Source organism: Mizuhopecten yessoensis, unplaced genomic scaffold (assembly GCF_002113885.1).
Source record: "Mizuhopecten yessoensis strain PY_sf001 unplaced genomic scaffold, ASM211388v2 scaffold7653, whole genome shotgun sequence".
NCBI classification, from domain to species: Eukaryota; Metazoa; Mollusca; class Bivalvia; order Pectinida; family Pectinidae; genus Mizuhopecten; species Mizuhopecten yessoensis.
The window spans coordinates 699,265-713,494 of NW_018407155.1; the positions used below are offsets into that span (position 1 = coordinate 699,265).

At 39.1% G+C, this 14,230-nt stretch overlaps 1 protein-coding gene and 1 long non-coding RNA gene across 4 annotated transcripts in view; one reads left to right on the forward strand and one right to left on the reverse strand.

The window, feature by feature from the left end:
* Nucleotides 1-7,988: 7,988 nt before the first annotated feature.
* Nucleotides 7,989-14,230, reverse strand: part of LOC110454074 (slit homolog 2 protein-like) — a 9,462-nt gene continuing 3,220 nt past the window's right edge. For all 3 annotated transcript variants that reach the window (XM_021503416.1, XM_021503418.1, XM_021503417.1), the window contains one exon: nt 7,989-12,884. In XM_021503416.1, the coding sequence (XP_021359091.1) occupies nt 9,210-12,851 (3,642 nt within the window). In that variant the 5' untranslated portion in view covers nt 12,852-12,884 and the 3' untranslated portion in view covers nt 7,989-9,209. The remainder of the gene's footprint in view (nt 12,885-14,230) is intronic.
* The window catches only part of LOC110454075, a 2,841-nt gene continuing 1,180 nt past the window's right edge, over nt 12,570-14,230 (forward strand). The window contains exon 1 of the long non-coding RNA XR_002463336.1: nt 12,570-12,656. This is a non-coding gene — a long non-coding RNA (uncharacterized LOC110454075). The remainder of the gene's footprint in view (nt 12,657-14,230) is intronic.

Genomic DNA, 14,230 nt, shown 5'->3' on the forward strand with positions numbered 1-14,230 from the left:
AATTGTCTATTTGTTATATTTAAGGGGATATTCTGTTGATGGAATTAACTTATGAAAGGTTTATTAAAGTTAACCATAACTCCCAACAACCCAGGAGGAGTATAAAATGGTCTGGGGTGGATGTAGCGGTGTCTGTGATGTAGCATTCAAGTGAGGTGACACTATAAAAGATGCAGTTGGAAGCACAGTACCACTACAAACAGAACACAATACATATCCAGCACACACGCAGGCATACCCACATAGGGAGATATTAGCCAGGTGGCATAGGACTAGTAGTTAGCGCCCGATAAGGCAGCTCCTGTAAATTCCTCAAAATTTGTATATCCTAATTATTAGCTCACCTGGTCCGAAGAACCAAGGTGAGCTTATGCCATACCGTAGCGTCCATCGTCCGTCGTCTGTACGTCAACAATTGCTTTAAACAACTTCTTCTTCTTAACCACTGATTGGAATTTAACTAAATTTGACTGGAAGCATCCCTAGGTGGAGGGCGGGGCCAAAAGGGGGCAATTTGGCTATATTGCTTTATGCAACTTTTTCTCTGAAACCAAGTGATAGATATCAACCATATTTGACTGGCAGCATCCCTAGGCAGTGGGGATTCAAAATTGTACAAATCGTGGGGCTGACCCCCCCCATGGGGCTGAGGGGTGGGGCTAAAAGGGGGCAATTTGGCTATATTGCTATAAACGACTTCTTCTGTAGAACTATACACTGGATATCAACCATATTTGACTGGAAGCATCCCTAGGTGGTGGCGATTCAAACTTGTACAAATGGTTGGGCTGACCCCCCAGGGGGCTGAGGGCGGGGCCAAAATGGGACAATTTGGCTATATTGCTATAAACGACTTCTTCTGTAGAACTATGCACTGGATATCAACCACATTTGACTGGAAGCATCCCTAGGTGGTGGGGATTCAAACTTGTACAAATGGTGGGGCTGACCCCCCAGGGGGCTGAGGGCGGGGCCAAAATGGGACAATTTGGCTATATTGCTATAAACGACTTCTTCTGTAGAACTATGCCATGGACATCGATCATATTTGGTCGGAAGCATGCATGGGAGGCAGGGATTCAAAATTGTACAAATGGTGGAGCTGACCCTCCGGGCTAAGGGTGGGGCCAAAAATAGTTTATTACTTGGAAATGGTTGAGATCCCCACCATATAACCATATATACAATTGCTGAGTATAAAGAGAAGAATGCACATTTGCTTTCAGGATGGCTCTAGGGTCTGGCCCCACCCCTGGAGACATAGTCACCGGGCCATAACTTTAAAACGGTTGAGATCCCCACCCCAAAACTATATATACAAATGCTGGGCATAAAGACACGAATGCAGTCATGATATTATAATAGACCCTGGTGTTTGACCGAACCCCTTGGAACCTAGTTTCTTAGTCACAGCTTGGAAACAGTTGAGATCCCCATCCTATAACCGTACATATAATTGCTGATTATAAAGAGATGAATGCACATATGCTTCCAGGATGGCCTTGGGATCTGCCCCACCCTTGGAGACTTAACCCCTGGATCATATCTTTGAAACGGTTGAGATCTCCACCCCAAAACTATATATACAAATGCTGGGCAAATAGACAAATGCAGTCATGATATTAGAATTGATCCTGGAGTCTAGCCACAACCCTAGGGACCTAGTTTCTAAGTCACAGCTTGGAAACAGTTGAGATCTCCACCCCATAACCATACATAAAATTGCTGGGCATGAAAAATCTAATACAGATTTGCTACAAGGATTGACCTTGGGGTCTGGCATATTCCCTGGGATCTCATTTGGAAAATATTTTGCCATGATTGCTTAGATATCCAGGTGAGTGATACAGGCCCTCTGGGCCTCTTGTTATATATTATTATTGTGATTTCAATACATTTTATAACTGTTACAAATACAACTATTCCCATCTCATCAACGAGAATTACGTCCAAACACCATAGCATTTACTAGCATAACAATACTGATAACAATCACATCATGTCTGGTAAGTTATAGTTGATGGGAGCTTCATCAGACAGAGCCGAGGCTGTCGGTGGAGTCCCTCAGGGAACGGTTCTCGGGCCACTTTTATTTCTCCTCTTTATCAACGATCTTACAGACTGTGTTACATCGAAGACGAGACTATTTGCAGATGATGCCAGAGTATATAGAGAGATCAGTTACCAACCTGACTGTGAAAAGCTCCAACAAGATCTTATTGAGGTTGCTTTATGAAAGAAAACATTATTATTATTATAAAATCAATCCATTATGTCCATATACCTACCATCAATGGAGAGGACCTATATAGGCTATAAGCCTGTTGTCCAATCCTTTTGACAGTGCAACATTCTTCTATGTCAATAAAATATGTTGAAATGAAAGAAAACATGGGGAATGTCTTTCCATCCTGATAAATGTAATGTCATCAGAATAACGAGGTCAAAGAATCCCATCACCTATAATTACCATCTAAAAGGACACCAGTTAGAATCAGCAGACACAACAAAATACATGTACCTAGGAGTGGACTTCAGCCATGATATATCCTGGAATCATCACATAGACCGTACTGTCAAGAAAGCCAACAGTATGCTAGGTTTTCTTAAAAGAAACCTCAGAATAACAAGCCAGGAAACTAAATCAGCGGTATATATTTTACTTTTAGTGAGACCAAACATGGAATATTGCGTTTCGTTATGGAATCCTCATAATATGCAGTCTAAACACGAACCCGGAGATGGTTGGTTCAACGATGAGCAGCTAGATATACACCTAGCAGATACTAGCAGTGTCACCGATATGCTCGAGAGTCCCACGTGGGAGTCACTGGAGACCAGAAGAACACACATCCAACTGGCCATGTTCTTCAAGATCCTCAACGACCTAGTAGACCATCAAAGACCCGGACAAGATCTACACATTCAGGGAAGATGCTCCAGTAACACACAGAACAGACACCTTGAGGTACAACTTCTTCCCAAGAATCATTCCCATATGGAACCTATTGCCAGCAACTGTAGCCGAGGCCCCCGACTTGGTATCCTTCAATCGGGGGTTGTCAACACTCAACTTCTAAATATGTTAAGGGTCCAGATTGTAAGTAAGTTCTAGTGAAGATTAGAGCTGTGCCGGTTGGGTGTATACCCAGGGGCCGCTACGGTAGCCGTATTGGCCTAGTGAGAAGAACCAAAATGCAATCTTGAGGTCTATCTAATCTTTTTTCTTTTCTTACTACTACACACCACTTGTGCCTGCTTTTCATTTTAAAACTAGTGTAAGTCGTATTCGTATCGTTTGGACTTTATTTCTAACCGCCCACGCTGCGCAAAAGTTAATCCGAAACGTAATGGTCTGAAAAGACAGGGTTTCGTAGATGTCGACTTGCGTAGGACTTGCAAACATATGCAAACATATTTTCCAAAACTATTATATTTTTTAATAAAAAAAGTTTTGATAAATTACAAACAAATGTCTCACATTTATTTTTGCCAAAAATAAAACTATAAATTTGGTTCATAATACAAAATGCACCTGCCAGTTAGCCTAAATTTCTAAATATTAAAACGTCTTCCATCCCCCGCAGGAAAACCTTTCCGAAAGAAGGGAAAGAGAAAAAACAATGTCACTGCTGCCGAATTGAACGAGAAATGTAGCATGGCGACAAGGATAGGAAACCAAAAAGATCCAAAGTACTACAATTTTAGTCTCGTCGTAAAAGACACTGATGCAAACTCCTGAATCTACAGTGGGCTCCACATTATTTACCATTTACGATACACCTACAATGGGACAAAGCAGGTCTATTCCTGGTTTCGTCAATATCACCTGATCAGACGACAGAAGAAACCGACCCTGGTTCTACAGGGGCCCTCTATATTAGTCGGCTCACACGAACAACAGGCCTATTCTTTCCTCGAACTTGCACGTAACGGTTTCATCCTCATCATACTAAATACTGCATATAACCGATATATGTCGTTTATTGGAGACAGTCGCTAAGTTAACATGTACGCTGTTCACATCCTTACTCGGTCATTCACTCATAAATTACACAGAGACCATAACGTTTTTGCAGTTTTTTTCTGGAACTGAAAGTCTGAGGTTTTGCTTGCAAGATTGCGTAATAATGTCGTTATTTTCGCCTGAATTTATCAAGAGTTACGTGTTTGGAAACTTGTATATCGTCATGACGGTATGAAGTTGATGTTCGATGTCCAATGCCTGGATTAGTAACCTACTTGAGTTTTGTGGTATATTTCGTGCGTCAGGATGAAGTAAGCTGCTGTTATGTACAACAACTACTTACTTAGCATACGAGATTTTCTGCACCCATAGCGAACATTTCGGATTCTTTATCCTTCCTTTCTTCTCTACCTGCTCTTGCGTTCCCTAACATCTAGCATAGCAATATTTCAACAGTTTGTCTTAATGTTTAGCGTACGCTCAAATGAGGAAAATTGTGGATAGCGATTTGATTGACCGGTGTCAAAATAATGTGTGACGGGTGCGATTTTGCGCATAACCGTATCGAAATGTGTCTTTTAAAAAAATAATGACATTTTAATGTAGGTTTACCATTGTGGTCAGTCCTGGTAGGACATTAGCTGCTGCAGGGCCTTCTACATTGGAAAATATTGTTGAACAAGAAATGCATTTGTATGTTGATGATGGACGATCCTGATTTTGTGGTCAGTCACTACTGTACAAATCAAAAACATGGATCACCTATTTGCCACGCGATTTTTCTCGGGGAACTTTGGTGTTTTCCCCACATAAATATTAATACTATTAATAATTCGAGGTTCTTGTATACCGCTTTATCACAACCTAGTTCGTAGGTCGTCTCAAAGCAGTTCACAAATTATTATCCGTGGTTATAGGGCCTTTGCAACCAGCCAATATCTTTCTCAACTCACTGGGAAGCATACAGCCGATGCTGCCATTTCGGCGCTCACAGCTAGTATTTTACAAATCTAGCACTACCCAACCACGTACTCATTTACAGCTGAGTATACTGGAACAATCGGAGTAAAAAATCTTGCTCAAAGATACAACACAGTGCCGTGACGAGACTCGAACCCGCAACCCTTCGGTCACGAGCCCGGCGTCCTACCACTAGACTACCGTGCCTCATAAACACTTCCTTAGATCTATCTTTTGGGCCAACAAGAGTAATTTACATTAATTGATACAATAGTTTGATATTTAAAATAAATATAAACAATTTAAAGTTAGTGTTTTTACAAATTTTCAAGCCAATGTATTTCTAAATCATCTCTTAAATAAATGTATGGTGGCATATTTCTGCCATCCACTTGCGACTTACGAGTTACGTATGTCGACATAATTATTGAAAGATGTCGACATAATCTGAGAATATGTCGACATAATCTGAGAAGATGTCGACATAACTGTTAAATTATGTCGACATATTATCACATTTGCCGAGATAATTTTGCCGAGATAATTATCTCGTAAGTGGGTAACTCGGCTTTTTATCGTGTTAATGCTCGGGTGTGACATCGACTTGCCACTTACGACTTGCCACTTACGACTTATTTATGTCGACATCCTAGTAGATTATTGCCGACTTACCAAAACGAGGCTTGTGCACGAGGACCGCGAAGGTGGGCTGATGGTGACTGAACAGTGGTGACTATACTGGTGAGTAACTTGGTAAAATCAATGTAAATATGGGAAATCAAAGATATGGATATTACAGTAGGTTACTATGATGTACAGAGTTTATCAATCAAAGAGGGATTTTACATAAATAAGTCGTAAGTGGCAAGTCGTAAGTCGATGTCACACCCGAGCATTAACACGATAAAAAGCCGAGTTACCCACTTACGAGATAATTATCTCGGCAAAATTATCTCGGCAAATGTGATAATATGTCGACATAATTTAAAAGTTATGTCGACATCTTCTCAGATTATGTCGACATATTCTCAGATTATGTCGACATCTTTCAATAATTATGTCGACATACGTAACTCGTAAGTCGCAAGTGGATGGCAGAAATATGCCACCATATAAATGTTTAACTTCAGGTTTAGTGTGTAATTGACGCACAATACAACTACACCGAAAAAGGCACATTACTATTTAAGTTCTGTATTAAAATTATCTTACCTTGACCTGAAAATGCAACGACATAAGTTGATCACTGAAGAAATGATTGAAGACCTGTCCATAATATGATAGCTCATACTTGTAGGAATGAATCATCGCGATCAGCCAAATCTATAAACTTTACCAATAAACCACTACATACAACTGTGCCCAGGAAAGAACTAGAAATAATTAGCACAAAAAAGTAACATTTTTGAATTTTTTTGGACACTTTACACAAATTTTGATTATAAATAAAAAATGAAATAAAAAATGAAGTAAAATATTTTATAATAAATATATAAACAAAATACCGTTTCAATGAGTTATAATTAACAAACAATTCCTTTATGATTGATAAGACTTCCTTTGTGTATTTTCGAAACCAAAGTGTATCTTAAGCATAGCGAGTTGATTTACCTACATTATGTTATGAGAATGATGAGTGCATCATACTGGTTGTTTGGGTCCGTCTGTGTAGAGACTGAAAGCTCTTGTTTATTTTAAACACTGATCATGATCGGGAACAGCCAAATCGGGCACCTTGTCGTATTCCTTCAGCTAATAAAGTAAACTAACGTATGATTAATTTTCCCAGAATAATAATCTCGATATCTATCCTGATTTCAAAATAAGCTGGCCTGAAAAATCAGCCTTAAATTCCTAACAGTCACATATATAATATTATAACCCGTCTGTGATAGTAAGCCCGAACGATGTTGATAAACTGATAATCATCTTCATTCTGCTACCTTATATATTTCTCCGTTCACAAAAAGTCAACTGTATGTCTGTGACAAACGGAAACAAATAGGAGATTTGCACGGAGGAATACCATTGACCTTAAAAGTATGTAGAAAGATATTATTAAAACAAAATAATCGTCATTGGCCTCTTTTACATATGCAGATTTATGTTTAAAAATCATAATATTTTTCATAACTTTTTTATGATTTGTTTACGATGCACTATTTACTTACGCGGATCAACTTTGTGTGGATACTATTTCTGGTTGAGGCCGTCATCTGGCGCGATCAGACGTTGTTTTGTTCAGAAAATACAGCCCCAAATGGGAAAACCCATTCTCAAGTTGTTTTCAACTTCTTCCTGAGTATTCTCAAACCACAGTAGTATAAAGATTATAATACACAATCCAATTATTTACCACAGTGAATTTGACGTTTTCATCTGCCTTTGTCCATTTATACCTTTGCTTTATACTTTCAAACCGTAGCCCTTTTACAGTTTTCACATTTCCATCTCAGTCTTCATAAAGAAAGACAGATGTCACGGGGACTTTGAGGTTTCGTTTGACAATTCTGCCAGAATTTAATGATGCCGTATGTCGTTTTTTATGTCGCTCACATCTCTATACGGAAAGACCCTAGACATGCTATTCAATTTTCCGTATACGTTCGGAAGAGGTGTATATATGTTGACAAATTTCCATTCCATATTTATGTCAAGGCACTATATCCACTGCCTTTGTTCAATAGCTGCCCAGGGCCTTTTCTCTGGTTCTGTGTTATGAATATTATTTGCCAATTCCGTTTACGACACTTCTAATCGGGCTTCTGCGTTATCAATTTTAAATAATTTTGAAATTTAAAACAAGAACAACAAAAAAAACGTTCCTCTCCGTTTTAATTACAGCACATTTAAACAGTTGGCATTAATATATATTACAAGGCATTACATAGGAAAGTTTTGGAACAAGTATCATAGATACATCTATTCCGTCCTTGCGTATTGCAGAGTTATCTTCTCTTGGGAGCAGGTATTGATTGTTACGTCACTTGTTTGTGAGAGTAACGTCATCAATTTTTTGAGAAAGCGACCCAATTTTCTCACACAAACCAATGACGCAACAATCAATACCTGCTCCCAAGAGAAGATAACTCTGCAATACGCAAAGACGGAATATGCTATCTATATATGTATGTCATATGGTGAAACACATCAACTTTGATAAGAGACGAGACTTGTCTACCGATACGGTAGAAAATATGAAACGGAACATAGACATGTTAAACCCCTTCAGAGACATTCACATGAACAATTTATGTATCTATATTGCAAATATTACAAATACAATGTTGTGATTCTCATGTTTTCTAAAAATAACATTTAAAAAATAGTAGCCTGATGCATTTTGTAGTTTTTGCATTGTACCGGATGAGCATCCTTAATTACTGTGTGAGCGAGACGCGTGTATCAATCCGATCTAAATAAGGTATGGATGTTTGGCGTTGAACGTGACTAGATCCCGTTATATTATTTGGAGAGTGCTACACATTGTTCTGTTCCTGTTTCAAGAAAATATTTACTTATCTATTATTTTTTTGATTGTCTTTCAGTTTCCACACATACTGAATTAATAAAGTTTACATAGAAAAACGAGGGAATTTCACTGATGATGACGTCACTTTCCATTAATGAAAGAAAACAAGTAACTGTAAACATTTCCCGAGATTCGTAATGAAAACATCAATCAAACAATGACGTCATCAATGAATCTGTAACCTTGACTGATATCGAAAAGAAAAGTAATCAGCACGGAGAAGTGATATACAGGACGTGAATCAACCATTATCACTTACAGCACAGACCAGATAATAAAATACAAATATATTTTTATTGAACATTGCTTGAGATAAACAAAAGTCACCCTGGTAAAATAATAGCCACTTCCTACCGACTCGGCTAGAGAGAATATCTCTTCAGCTTATTCGGTAGAGCATAAGACTAGTAAACCAGAGGTCCCGGTTTCGACTCCTAGCGGAGAAATTGAACAAATAATGACCTCTGTAACATTGGCGCCCACGTAAGGACCCGAGACAAAAATACCCGGGTATCAATCCTTCTTGTACACTCTATAGAATATTGCTTCAATTAATTTGATAAATGATACACAAAGTTATTGGTTTTAGAATCACAGGGTTCTCAACCCCGGCAAATACTGGACACCAGCTGAGAAATCAAAATATTCTTATACAAACAAATCATTTTGCAAATGAACATAAGCTGCAGTTTGTTTTGAGCAATAGCACGCACAAAGACGATAAAATCCATACATAATCTAAAAATAGCATCACGTTCCTATTATAATGTCAGTATCGTCAAGTGTCTGGTACTTTTGCGCGTTGTACAGAATGACGTCAGATTCTGAAACGTCATCATCATGATGCGCCCCACTTCCCCCTTGCGGATCCGGAAGTTCGTAAATAAGTCTATCCCATACTGCTCGTGACCTAGCTGTGATGTAATCTCCGGCGCGGAGCATCTGGTTCATTTCCGGAAGAAGTGAACCGACATTGATATCACCAAATATTACTAAAATCACTCGGAACTTTTTGTTCTCCTTGGAATACTGCCAAGCCTTTCGGAAAGACTCGGCTGCCCAGTTACTATTCATAAAGCTGTAACTGATTATAAACACTGCGCACTTACAGTCGTACGGCTGGTGGCTTTCCGAGTCCGCCACGTGAACGCTCTGTAGTAATTGAATCCTGTCAGGGAAGCTGAACTTGTAGTTCCGCTTCCGACCAAGTTTCTGCATGAACATGTGTCTCACCCACTCGTTACACTTCGAGTCGTTGGTGTTGTAAACAATGAAGGCGTCACTTTGTTTGGAGCTGTCAGTGTTTGGCCTCAGACAGCCAATGTGTAACTTGGTGTACAGAACCGCCAACAAATCTCGCTTGTAATAAAAAATGGCGGCTCCCAACACAACCAGTATGACCACGCTTACTATGACAGCAATTATCACAGTCGACTTTCCGCTACCGGAAGTGTTCTCCAAACCTAAACATTTAAAGTGTTCTTGAGACATCAATTTCATTTCCCGTCCGTTGCCGTCACATCGGACTTCCTTTTTATCGCGAACGCGATTTGAATAAGCATTCAGCCATTGCCGGAAGTTGGAGTTTGCGCATGTGCAGCGATAAGGGTTTTTGCCGAGTAAAACGTAGAATGCATTTTGAAATCGCGACAATTCGGTTGTTGATATAGCATCTATTACCTGGAACTCATTTTTGGTTAAATCCAAACTACGTAACGCGTTTAAACCTTTGAATGTATTATGCACAAGAGCGGCAAGAAAATTACTTGACAAATTTAAATGTTGTAATACATTCTGATATTGAAATGTAAGTGGTAAAATATCTGACAATCTATTATTAGACAGATCTAGTACTTTTAACAATTTCAGATTTGTAAATACGTTCACGGCTATCTCTCTTATACCGCTTATGTTCAGGTAGAGATTCTCCACTTGTAACGCGGTCGCACCTCCAACAGTGGCGCTGAGAGTAGAAAACTTGTTTCCGTCCAAATATAGGTCAACGGCCGAGTGCGGTATATCGGACGGTATATTTTCTAAACCTTCAGTACAAGCCAAAGTCACGACAGGTCCATTTCTATCCCACGAGAAACAGTCACAGTTCGAATCACATCCAGTTTCCGTACGGCACAGGAAGTCGTCCTTCGCAACCTGTCGGAGTGATACATTGTACCCTTTCGGATACACCTCACATGTGCCGACATTGTAGTCATGTGTATGCAGTGTGTTACCGTCAACTATGACGTAGGGGTCAGCCAGCCACTTCATGACGCACGTGCAAAGTAGCGGGTTTCCTCGAAGATTAAACTGAGTCCCGACTTTCGTCTCCAATGGTTCTATTTCCTGGACTAGATTATTCGACATATCGATTGTAGATAATTTTCGGAAACCTTTGAAGGCATATTTTGAGATGTTCCTGATTCTGCAGAAAGAAATAACGAGTGTTTCCAGCGCCGGACTGGACTTGTTAAACGCTTTGTTGGTCATGTCCGACACTGTGTCTATGGGGTTGTGGTCAAGACGTAAAGTTTTGACCATGTCCAAAGTGTTGTTAGAAAACATGAAATCCACACTAGTCAAGTTGTTGTGAGAAAGGTCAAGGTCGAGTAATTTGGATGATCCTCTAAAAACGTTTAAACTTAAATTCACAGTTAGTTGATTACGTGTTAAATTCAACACTTCTAAATTGTTAAGACCTTCAAATGCGCCTTCTTCTATCCTTGAAATTTTGTTTTGACTCAGATCGAGAAATGTTATTGATTGCAATGACGCCGTAGATATACTAGACAAAGTGACAATGCTATTCGCGTGAAGGTCAAGCGTCACGACTTTTGTTTGTCTGAATGAATTGGGAAAGTTCATCAGTTTATTGTTGCTTATGTTAAAGGTCAAGGCCATCCCGGGGAGTACAATGTCGTCAAAGTGTATGAGGACATTATTTGATAAGTCTAGTTTATCAAGCAATCGGAGATTTTGGAAAACATCCGCAGAAAGATCTGTGATACGGTTTGACGAAAGTCGGAGATTTGTCAAAAACACAAGTCCCCTGAATGCCTCGCTTTTCAGAGATTTCAAGGAATTCTGGGATAGGTCGAGTGTTTTTAATTTCACCATTGATTCAAACATGCCGTCTGGTAAATTCTGAAGGTCATTTCCGGTCAGACAGAGTTCGGTTAGGTTTTCCAAGTGGCGGAACACTAGCGACAAAGCGGAACTGTTGCTTAGCTTGTTTCCGGATAGATTCAGGGAATTTAAAGAAGGTAGTCCTTTCAAAGCATGCTGGGATATTGCTACAATATCGTTTTTAGCCAAGTTTAAAACCGAAAGTTTTACAAAATTTCCAAAATGATTGTCGCCGATTTCTTGAATAAAATTATGTGACAAGTTTAAATATTCTATTGCCATTGCCTTGTTGAGTGTTCCTATAATGTTGAGGAGTTGGTTCGAGGAAATGTCCAGATACGTTACATTCGAACATTCCTGTAGATTTGTCATGTTAAGAATTTTAAAATGATTCTCGTTAAGTTTGAAATGCTTCAGAGACACCGCATGTTCACAAACGCCGATTGGGAAAGAAATGAATTCGTTTCGGGAAAGATCCAAGTATTCCAGATTTGTTGATGTCGCAAATGTTCTGGATGGAAATTGAGATAATAAATTACAACTGAGATTGAGTGATTTGAGATTTTGAAGATTTTTCATGGAGTCGGTAAATATGGAGGCGATAACCCCGTCACTTAAATCGATATAGGTTAGATTAGGGAACGTCTTTCCACAGTCAAACACGTGCGCCGGAAATGATGTCATCCTGGTGTTCTCCAAAGACAGCACTTCCAAAGTTGGGACGTCGCATAGCAACCCGTCCGGAAGTGACACTAATGGATTACGTCCCATGTTAAGGTACTTAAGGCTCGTTATACCCTTTAGAGATTCGCCTTCGACACTCGTTATCGAGTTATCGGACAGGTCCAGGGTCTCCAATGCCATCATGTCCTCGAATGTATTGGCGAAGAGTTTTGTCACCTGACAAAAATAGAATATGTCATGTTGCCTTGACGACGTGGGATTAGCGGCACCTGTACCGTTTTTACAAATACACACGTGGCGGTGGTCGGCGAAATATTCTTGTTGCTGACATCTTACGGAGACATAACTAATTGCTTCCGGGTCATACCGCCAGATGTCGCTGATTGCTTTGTAAGTATAACTCCCCATGCACTTTAGGATATCCGGGTTTGATGTGAATAAACACTCTCCATAATTTGTCCAGTTGTAACGAAACACGTGTTCTCTGCCGTCATACCACGATACAGCGAACTCTTTTGTAGCTCCAAGTATAACATTAACACTAACGGCTAGAAAAAGCACAGCGACAACGAGGAACGTTTCCATGGCGACGGTGCTATGGCATCACGTTATGGAAACCTGAAAATAGAAACGTAAATTAATTTTCATTTTTACAAAATCATGAAACATTTCAATGACGCCAGATTACAGTTCGTTTTTTTTATCGTGATAAACGACAGTTTACTGAAAACAGTTTCATATAAAATAAATATCAGGTGAATTATGCTGTTTGTATAGTATTATTACACATACAGTTAACATTTGATAATCCCCACACTGTAACCCGTAACCACCGCAGTCTGAAAGTGAAATTTAGAATGATAGTCTCTGGTTTCAGGCCAATTATAAAAATATTGTGCTTCCGCTAACCTTACCTACCCTAGATGTCTGTGCCTACCTCTACGTTTTTATTGGCATTTAGTGATATGCAGTGTTAAAGGCAGACCACTTGCTCTGTATAAGCACAGAATTAGAATAGAAGTCCGTGGTATAAGCAACTGTTTTCCGAAAAAAAGGCCTATACCTACCTACCAAGCCGATTTAGGATGATTTATTGCAAAAACACAAAAATTGTTTTGGCCTTTTTCGGTAATTGACAATATTAAAGATATAATTACAATAATCCGATAACAAGTTTTGGATGTTCTACATGTAGGTACCCTTGGTTTAAATTAAACCCCTTTCACCACCAAATTACAACAGGTTAGGGGAGTTTCCCTTTTCACGTGGCATTCAAAGAAAATCAGAGGGCGTGGATTACGTTTCCTTGAAGAAATCCTATGGATCTTATTAAAAGTCTAACTTGACTTTTAAATGTTTGTATATACATTCATTCACGTTGGTTAACGTAAATTGTTTTAACTTCAGGAATGAAAACATTAAATAGTCGTGCAACAGTTTTTGGAGGAATATATCAAGGTTAAAAGAAAAAGGGAGAAAAGGCACGCTAGTCCTGGAGTCTTTTTATTTTATTAAGGAAACCTAATTGTTTTTCGTGTTAATGTCCATTCAGGCAAGAAGAGAGGTATTTTTTCTGTTTCCGTATTCGGCTCTTAAATATAATTACATACATGTTACGTTGGCAAAACATTCTTTTTTGCTAAATGTTTTACAAAGGTCAAGCCCCTGAGGTTATGTCTTTTACAGTGATGATTTCAATAAAAAGTAAAACAGGCGCGTAATTGTTTGTACTCTGGTACGGCGATGAATCATCAAAAAAAACACTGCTTATATTGGCATACTGAATGTGCCCTTTGAAAACTATGTATGCTGATATGAAATACAATTAAAACATTATTTATTGTAGAATGTCTCATCGTCGTGTGAGTTACTCAATCGAAAATGATTCTGAGACAGACATATATTAGGATTCGTATATTCATTTTTCCGCTGGGGTTGGGGTGGGGTTGGGGGATGGGGGTGTT